Source organism: Babylonia areolata, chromosome 22 (genome assembly GCF_041734735.1).
Source record: "Babylonia areolata isolate BAREFJ2019XMU chromosome 22, ASM4173473v1, whole genome shotgun sequence".
Lineage (NCBI taxonomy): Eukaryota > Metazoa > Mollusca > Gastropoda > Neogastropoda > Buccinidae > Babylonia > Babylonia areolata.
Window position 1 is genome coordinate 12840215 of NC_134897.1, and position 10000 is coordinate 12850214.

The window sequence follows — 10000 nt, forward strand, 5'->3', positions numbered from 1 at the left end:
GTAGAATTTACATACGAACTGAATGTGTGTGTGTGTGTTGAGAGACGGAGATAGGGAGGAAGGGGGGGAATGGGGGATGGGGTGGGGGGGGGGGCTCTGGTGATAGAGATATGTGGGGAGAGAAGGTTGAATTATTTGCCACATGGCTTGTTTCCCTCCTTCATCCCGCTTTGCTGCACCAAAAGACAGGTAACCATCCAATTTCTCCGACAACAATAGACTGGAAGACTGGACCCAAATCCGTGCAGGAAGGGTTTAGATCGGGTGACTAGTTTACAGACAAATAAACGGTGCCATGAAAATTGGGATGCACCAAATTTGCACACGATCATGTGGTTGACAAGGGGGTTATGACGAAATGAAAACTCACAGCTGAAAAAAAGATGAGCCTGGCTAATTTCTGCGGGAGAATTGGCTTTTATAGGTACAGGGATCGGCAGGCAGGCCGGGAGAATTGGCTTTTATAGGTACAGGGATCGGCAGGCAGGCCGGGAGAATTGGCTTTTATAGGTACAGGGATCGGCAGGCCGGCCGGGAGAATTGGCTTTTATAGGTACAGGGATCGGCAGGCAGGCCGGGAGAATTGGCTTTTATAGGTACAGGGATCGGCAGGCAGGCCGGGAGAACATTTGGTGGCGTTTCAGTGTGACGAAGCGTTTGGGCTTTTATAAAGAACGTAAATTTGATACTGAAAAAATTGTTGTGATAATACAGCACAGAGCAAATCGATATATCAGTAGTAGCATAGAGTAATATAACACTGTGGCACGTCGACAGACCTGCAGTAATAATGGATTTTTAAAAAAACCCAACTTCATTCAAGTATGACAAAGTAGTTCAGCGCAGCAGTATAACACAACAAGGTGCATTGTAATTACATCTGTAACCCAAAACAACAAACGGTACATTGAGAATGCTGTTTTATGGTATTTTTCAACACGATGGAACATGACAGAACACCACAAAACACCGCACTGACCTGCGCTCTGCTGTCCCTTTTCAGATCTCCACGTGGCGATGGAAGGCAAGACTGGACCTGTTAAGGCCAGTCGCTATGGCTTCAAAGGCACAGTCTGTGGGCAAAACTTTTCCGACTCTGAAGCCAGTGTCATCTGTAATGAGAAAAACCATGTCAATGGGTTTGCCGTCAAGTACCCCGCCCACAGTTTTCCATACGTTCTGAGCAAACTCAGTTGCAGCGGAAGCGAAAACAGCGTGAATGAGTGCAGTCGAGGGGATTTCTCCACTTCCATTCAAGACTGCCAAGATGGGAGCGCCGCCCAAGTGATCTGTAGAGACAGCACAGGTTCGGTTGGCTTTGCTTGGTTATTTACATGGTTGATCCCATCTGGGAGAGAGAGAGAGAGAGAGAGAGAGAGAGAGAGAGAGTTTAATAATAATAATAACAATAATGGTACTTATATAGCGCTGAATCTTGTGCATAGACAAATCTAAGCGCTTTCGCACCAGTCATTCTCACGCACGCATAACTCTAAAACTGAAGAAACTATAGACAAGGAAGAGGCAGGGAAGGGAGGCTATTTTGGGAAGAGGTGGGTTTTAAGGCCAGACTTGAAAGAGCTGAGTGTGGAGACTTGACGAAGCGAAAGAGGAAGTTCATTCCAATTGCAAGGTCCAGAGACAGAGAAAGAGAAAGTTTGGGTGCAGTGTTATTATATCGCGTCGTTGCTTGTGATACGTGCAATGGTGTGCATCTGTGGTGCATCTTCCGTAGTGCAGATCTTGTGTACACATGTAACTGTCAGACACTGAAGTCTTTCAGAAACACTTGCAAGCAGTTTCAGATTCTTTACCTGTTCAAAAGAGAAGCAGCTTAAATCCATGGTGTGTTGTTAATTGTGGACTGAAAAGTGCAATGTCCTCATCAGCTGATAAGATTCCACTTGAACACTCTGCAGCTCGCTGGAAGGAAGCCTGTTCTCGTTGTTACCTGCGGTTTGTTTAATGTAAAGCAGAGAAGTGTATGTATGTCTGCTTGATTTGATGTCCGCCTGGTGCCCGAAACCGGAATTAACCATATCCCCCACCATCCTCACACACACACACACACACTCTCTCTCTCTCTCTCTCTCTCTCTCTCTCTCTCTCACACACACACACACACTATCTCTCTCTCTCTTCTCTCTTTCTCTATCTGTCTCTCTCTCTCTCTTTCAAGAATTACACCACGTATTCATGGTGCACACAAACTTACAAACCGCTGTCTTTTAAAATGAAACTGACGTTGCTGAAGCATTCACAGCGGTTCCATCTCAAGGCCTAAGCGCATTGGGTTACGCTGCTGGTCAGGCATCTGTTTGGCAGATGTGGTGTAGTGTATATGGATTTGTCCGAACGCAGTGACGCCTCCTTGAGCTATTGAAACTGAAACTCACAGCGGCTTTTTAATTAAGACAAAAACTGCTGGTAGCCGCGTGAAGAGAGACCCTAACACAGTTGAAATGTGACAGTATCCCAACAATACAAGTGCTGTAGTGTTTGCAGTGGAGTGGTAGCCGTGGGACAACGCTCTGCCAAGGAAGTGAAAGAACCTGAGTACACAGGATGGAATCCACACTTGCTACAATTTTCTGTCCCTCCACCAGACCTTGAGTGGTGGTCTGGATGCTAGTCATTGGAATGAGACGATAAACCTAAGTCCTGTTCGTAGCTTGCACTTTGCGCACGTAAAAGAACCCATGACATCAATAGAGTTGTCCCTGGCAGAAGTTCGTAGTAAAATCCATCATGATGTACATGTGCGTACGCCCGCGAATGCGTGTATATGTGTGTGTGTGTGTGTGTGTGTGTGTGTGTGTGTGCGCGCGCGCGTGCGCTTGTGCGTGACTGAATGAGACAGGAAACGAATGATGAGCACCAGCTGTTAGTCAGATCTACCCATAGAGACCGCGCAATGACATCGCTTGCAGAGCACTTCGAGTTAGGGTCTGTGGCCGAGGATAGGCGCCATATAAGTATCCACATCAGTCAGTTAATTAATCAGTCTTTTTCTCCAGGGCCTGACTCAACCAGTCTGTGTCTGCAGACCCTGTGGAGTTCCGCATCAACCCTCAGGGAGGATCCAAAGGCCGTGCGGAGGTGAAGATAGACCATGACTGGGAACGAATCGATGGCCAGGGCTTCTACGACGCTGAGGCCCATGTCTTCTGTAAAAGTGTTGGCTTTGCCACCGGGGAGACACCATACTACTATAAGTGAGAAATAACATCTGCTCTTTCGTTATTCTGTCTGGTGATGGCCCTGGCTGATGTCGTGGATGTTTGAGCGCGTGCGTGTATATTTGTTAAAACAAAACGTTCAGGAGCCAGTTGCATTGCTTGGTTCTAACCTTTTGACAATTACGCGTGACTAAACGCCTACGTTGACCGAACTACGCCATTGGTCAGTTCCATACTACACACAGTTAATAGCGGCTTGCGAACATACTAGACTCTTCGTCCGAGCAATGCAACTGGCTCCTGGCAGGATTGCTTAATAGAGGAAGGCATGATTTCATTTTATGTCTGAAAATTTGAGACATACAATGACTTAGTGGCCGGCGATGCTCTAAGCACCATGATTTGAATCTGGTTTGAGACGTTCAAGTTTTGGAAGGTTCATGTGGTCTGCCACCACCTCTTAAACGTGGAGTGATGGCCTAGAGGTAACACGTCCGCCTAGGAAGATAGAGAATCTGAGCGCGCTGATTCGAATCACGGCTCAGCCGCCGATATTTTCTCCCCCTCCACTAGTGACCTTGAGTGGTGGTCTGGACGCTAGTCATTCGGATGACACGAGGTCCCGTGTGCAGCATGCATTTAGCGCACGTAAAAGAACCCACGTCAACAAAAGGGTTGTTCCTGGCAAAATTCTGGAGAAAAATCCAATTCGATAGGAAAAACAAATAAAACTGCACGCATGAAAAGATACAACAAAAAAAAAGAAAAAAAAAAGGGTGGCGCTGTAGTGTAGTGACGCGCTCTCCTTGGGCAAAGCAGCCCGAATTTCACACAGAGAAATCTGTTGTGATAAAAAGAAATACAAAATACACAAAAATACAAAATAATGAATGAATTAAACTAACTGTCGTTTCAGGTGCAAGTGCACCATGAACACCTTGAAAAGTGAGTTTGAAAAAAAAAGAAGATATTTCAGCCAAAAACTGGCAGTTAATCAGTGGTCTACAAACAGTAGCTGTGGTTTTCTTGCAAAAAAAAAAAAAAAAAAAAGGAAGTGCATGTGCAAGAATTTTAAGAAGGCACCTGTGGTTAGGAGAGGTGCTCTTTCCACGGTCTGCACACACCGCTGTTTGACAGGACGGCCATTCAGCATCACTTCTCCAGGCTGCCTATGAAGAAAACTTTTGGGGAGTTAACGTGTTGTAAACCCTGTAGATATGGTGCACAGATATCAAATGTTACGCATGAGGGCATACGCGTATATATATATATATATGTATATATATATATATATATGTATGTGTGTGTGTGTGTGTGTGTGTGTGTGTGTGTGTGTGTATTTAATAATATATATGTTTACTACTAATAATAACTAATTATAATACCCTGTGTATATATATATGTATGTATATATATATAATTTATATGTGTGTGTGTGTGTGTGTGTGTGTGTGTGTGTGCGTGCGTGCGTGTACCTGGGGCAGCAGACCTGTGTCATTTCCTTGCGGTGGATGGTCTCTCAAGACAACAGTCACTTCTCGTCTTCGTTTATTCTTGCATCAGTCACAACTATGAATGACCGTTTTGATAGAACACTGACAGCTTCCCCAAACAACACTGTGCATCTCACAGCAGTGCAGGAATGATCAGACTGCAGTGTTTTGTGAGGTCCTTTTTTTTTGGGAGGGGGGGGGGGGGGTTCCCCACAAGTATTTTGCATGGTAGTTTCAGTGGGAATGACAGTCGAGTATTAGTTTTCTGCCTTTCTTTCTGCAGCATTGGCTGCTGGACAGTGTGTGTTGGGGTGGCAGTGTTCACCACCTCTCCTTCCCGCGTGATGTTTACATTTCTTGGCTGAACCAACTTCTGGTGGTACTATATACGCTTGCTTTGTTTTATATCTTATACATATTATGCAAATAAATATTTGTATTCCCAATGTTTATTCCGGGAGTCTGTCTGCTTTTTCCTAGTCGGCCTGACCTTGACCTAGAAAGTCTCCCGTTCGCTGTTGAGGATCTGTATTGCCACGGAGATGAAGAAACATTGCTTGACTGTGAAGGCGACTGGATTGTGGAATACTCCGGCTATTCAAGAGACGCTTATGTCGAGTGCACTTCGGCAGGTGAGTGACTTTTGTTTTGTTAACTCTTTCCATACGAACGGCGAAAGAGACAACGTTAACAGCGTTTCACCCCATTAACCACCATCAAAATATTACCAGCGGAAGATTCTTACACTGAAGAGGTGAATGTTGACAAAGAATACCACAATTCTGACGACGGAAGCTAAAGGTTGGGTCATTCAGACACCCACTGGACATCCGAGGGGTCTGTGTAGAGGAGAAGAGTGGACTGGCCGTACTGAGTGAGTTAAAGTGACATTCTGCAGCTTTCGTGTAGTGAAACATAAGTGAATGTGTATGGCAAACCAGACCGTAATTTGAGAGTTGTTACTTCAGGGTATGAACATATCTGTTGCCTGAAAGGCAAAAGATAATCAATTGTCGTTCATTTGTGCGTCTCTTAGACATTGAGATAAATGAAGGTTTTCTACGGTATCAAAATGTAACAGACTACTGAATGTGAATGATAGTAAGCTGGTAAGCAGGCAGGGGCATTTGAAATGTGTACATACTATGATCTCCTTGGAAGACAAAATGTACAGTTTTAATCATCTTTCTTTCCGAAGCATTCTTCACCAGCCAAAAGTGTCCGTTGCAGTCAAATGACGTACAGGGATGCCAGGGACTCAGTTTGGAATAGTGTCAGATCTCTTCACTGTCCCGTTTTGCCATTCCTTTTTCCGTACATTTTTATCATTAGGCTTTTTTCCGTTTCCAAGTTCACACTGTTTTTAGATTTTTTTTTAACTAGAAAATTGGTGACTTGTTGCTTTTAGATTTTTTTTCTTTACTGTCGATGGAAAGATGTACTGCTAGAGGGTACTGTTTTCTGGATTTGCCTGTTTCAGTGTTTATATGTATTTCATAATTATGCAATTATGTCATTACAATCAGGGTGTTGTTTTTATTCCTAAATTGATAAAGTGCTGGAAAGGTTGGTGTAAAGTCCATCTTCTCTTGCGTGAATGTGGCATGACTGTGCCAGGTTCCCCCCCCCCTGCCCCCCCCCCCCCCCCCCACCCCCCCCCCTTTACTTTTGGGTTTGAGAGAGATGGTTTCTTCTCCGTGTTGGCTGTCACACAGTCAGTCCGCACTGATCTCTTCATGAAGAAAGCTGCCTTCTGCAGGTCTGCCGCAGAGTTTGGTCCTCAGCGGAGTGTGCACCAGGGTATGGGAATAAGGCGGTGGGGGAACAATGCAGGTGTGTCATGTATGCGTGTACATGCATAATTTGTATTTGTATTTGTATTTCTTTTTATCACAACTGATTTCTCTATGTGAAATTCGGGTTGCTCTCCCCAGGGAGAGCGCGTCGCTATACTACAGCGCCACCCATTTTTTTTCATTTTTTCCCGCATGCAGTTTTATTTGTTTTACCTATCGATGTGGATTTTTCTACAGAATTTTGCCAGGAACAACCCTTTTGTTGCCGTGGTTTCTTTTACGTGCGCTAAGTGCATGCTGCACACGGGACCTTGGCTTATCGCCTCATCCGAATGACTAGCGTCCAGACCACCACTCAAGGTCTAGTGGAGGGGGAGAAAATATCGGCGGCTGAACCGTGATTCGAACCAGCGCACTCAGATTCTCGCTTCCTAGGCGGACGCGTTACCTCTAGGCCATCACTCCACAATAATATATGTATTAATGTGTGTGTGTGTGTGTGTGTGTGTGTGTGTGTGTGTGTGTGTGTGTGTGTGTGTGTGTGTGTGTGTGTGTGCAGTGAAACTGGTAAGGGGGAACAGCGAAACCAATGGAATGCTGATGGTCTTCAGTGAAGAATACGGCCGGTGGGGATCCGTGTGCGGGCAAGGTTTTGACGACAAGGATACTGGTAAAGAATTGTAGTTTGGTTAACTCGCCTGTTTCACCACTTGTTCTCATCACTGTATTTCTTTCTCGTCGTAGGGATTGGAGAAAAAAAATCCATAATTGAAAAGAATTGAACGAACAGTTCTTTACAAAGATTTTTTTTAAATTATTATCTTTATTTTTCATACTTGTCCACACTTCCATTTTGGCTTGACAAGGCTACTGCGGTTACACACATATTTAAGTCCCATGAAAGTGAACCCCCTCCCACCCACCCAGGGAATTGGCAGATAAGACTCAGTGTCAGATAAATCCACACACTGACAGTGCTGATCTTCTTCTTCTTCTTCTTCTGCGTTCACTCGTATGCACACGAGTGGGCTTTTACGTGTATGACCGTTTTTACCCCGCCATGAAGGCAGCCATACTCCGTTTTCGGGGGTGTGCATGCTGGGTATGTTCTTGGTTCCATAACCCACCGAACGCTGACATGGATTACAGGATCTTTAACGTGCGTATTTGATCTTCTGCTTGCATATACACACAAAGGGGGTTCAGGCACTAGCAGGTCTGCACATATGTTGACCTGGGAGATTGTAAAAATCCCACCAGGCCCCGTCACCGTGATTCGAACCCGGGACCCTCAGATTGACAGTCCAACGCTTCAACCACTCGGCTATTGCGCCCGTCGGCAGTGCTGGTCAACACTGGTAGCTGTGAGAACGCAAGGAGTGAGTGCAATGTTCCAACCTTCTCCACGGCCACACTTCTCAAAACTATGCGTCCGTGGCAAGTTGTGTGTGTTTCACACCTCAGCTGACTTCTCTTTCATTATTTAGCTGCCCTTGTGTGAGAGGGTGAGGGTCAGTGCCTGTGGGATTTTTTTAGAACTAGTTGTCACAGTGGATGTGTGTGTGTGTGTGTGTGTGTGTGTGTGCGTGCGTGCGTGCGTGGGTGAGTGCATGCGTGCGTGTGTGTGTGTGTGTGTGTATGCATGCGTGCGTGAGTGAGTGCATGCGTGTGTGTGTGTGTGTGTGTGTGTGTGCGTGTGTGTGTGTGTGTGTGTGTGTGTGTGTTCGTGCGTGTGTGTGTGTGTGTGTGTGTGTGCGTGCGAGCGTGTGTGTGTGTGTGTGTGTGCAAGAAACGTATGCAGCTGTGTGTGGCGCCATGATGAGAAAAGGAAGGCCCCGAATTACACAGCCTTCCTTCCAGCTGGTTACTGACCAGGTGTGTGCATTCCTTTTGATTTCACCCTCACCCAGCGGTGGTGTGTCGGGAGCTGGGCTTCAGCCACGGACTGTCCTACTCGTGCTGCAGTCCTCACGGGTATGCCAACAGCTATAACATGGCCCAGGTGAACTGCACTGGCACCGAGAATCACCTGGAGGACTGCGCTCACTCCGTGGTTCGTAACGACCATTCCTGTGACGATAACCAGTATGCCTCGGTGGCTTGCTATCACGCAACCGACAGCAAAGGTGTGTGGAGGGGGGGGGGGGGTTCGGGGGGGGGGGGTGGATGGGGGCGTGAGGAGGTGGGCGGTGTGGGGGGGTGGGGGAGATGGTGGTGCTGTGCGTGTAAAATAATTGGTGGTTTTGTTGAAGCACAAGGTGGTGTGATACTGTTGTTCTTTCTTCTTCTTCTCTCTCTCTGTCTGTCTGTCTGTCTCTGTCTGTATGTGTGTGTGTACGTGTGTGTGTGTGTGTGTGTGTGTGTGTGTGTGTGTGTGTGTGCGTGCGAGCGTGTGAAGATAGTTATTGGACATTTTGCTCTCGTTAATCTCGTGTGTGTGTGTGTGTGTGTGTGTGTGTGTGTGTGTGTTTTCCCATCTGCTTTTCTTCAGAGCAGGAAAAATGTTCATGATAGAAAGATGTTTCATGAAACTGCCCATTTATATTATTCAATCATGATGTATTGACAGTTGCAAGGGTTATTCCAATATTAAGTTAGTGGACATATAACTTCAGAATTAAATTGAAATGATTGTAGCCTTGACCTCGGGGTTCAGGAATTACAGTGTCAAGGAAACTTATTTTTGTTCTTGTGTTTTTTAGGGGTGGTGGGGGGGGGGAGGGGACGCGGAGGGGGGGGGTGTTCCCCCCTACATGCATTGGATTGCGTGTTGAAGTGTGGAATTTTTTAGAACCATTGAAAGGAAGGCCACATATTTCCCGCTGTTCTGACTGAGCTCTGCAGTCAAGGTGTGTTTCATGGTGGCGGTTCAAATACCTACACCTTGTTCGCTTCATTGAGTAGCTGGAATGAAGCGAGACATGGCACACGTAGATACAGTTACAAAAAATAAATTCTGAACTTTTTGAAGTTCCCTAAAGACGTTTGAACAAAGGTCATAAAGACAAAAAACAGTCATGGTCCCGAGTCCTCCGTTGAGAGACCGACAACAAACAACAACAAAAAAGACTGACAACAAACAACAACAAAGAGACCGACAACAAACAACAACAAAAAAAGACTGACAACAAACAACAACAAAGAGACCGACAACAAACAACAACAAAGAGACTGACAACAAACAACAACAAAGAGACCGACAACAAACAACAACAACAAAGAGACTGACAACAAACAACAACAAAGAGACAAACAACAACAAAGAGACCGACGACAAACAACAACAAAGAGACCGACAACAAACAACAACAACAAAGAGACTGACAACAAACAACAACAAAGAGACTGACAACAAACAACAACAAAGAGACTGACAACAAACAACAACAAAAGAGACTGAGAAACAACAACAAAGAGAGACTGACAACAAACAACAACAAAGAGACCGACAACAAACAGCAACAACAAAGAGACTGACAACAAACAACAACAACAACAAAGAGACTGACAACAAACAACAACAGACTGACAA

The 10000-nt window shown here is 45.5% G+C and overlaps 1 protein-coding gene across 2 annotated transcripts in view; it reads left to right on the forward strand.

Moving 5' to 3' along the window:
- The window catches only part of LOC143297195 (scavenger receptor cysteine-rich type 1 protein M160-like), a 71733-nt gene that overhangs the window by 36492 nt on the left and 25241 nt on the right, over positions 1–10000 (forward strand). For both annotated transcript variants that reach the window (XM_076609399.1, XM_076609400.1), the window contains exons 10-14: positions 1004–1306; positions 3047–3215; positions 5153–5304; positions 7028–7138; positions 8379–8594. In XM_076609399.1, coding sequence (XP_076465514.1) covers positions 1004–1306; positions 3047–3215; positions 5153–5304; positions 7028–7138; positions 8379–8594 — 951 coding nt within the window. The remainder of the gene's footprint in view (positions 1–1003; positions 1307–3046; positions 3216–5152; positions 5305–7027; positions 7139–8378; positions 8595–10000) is intronic.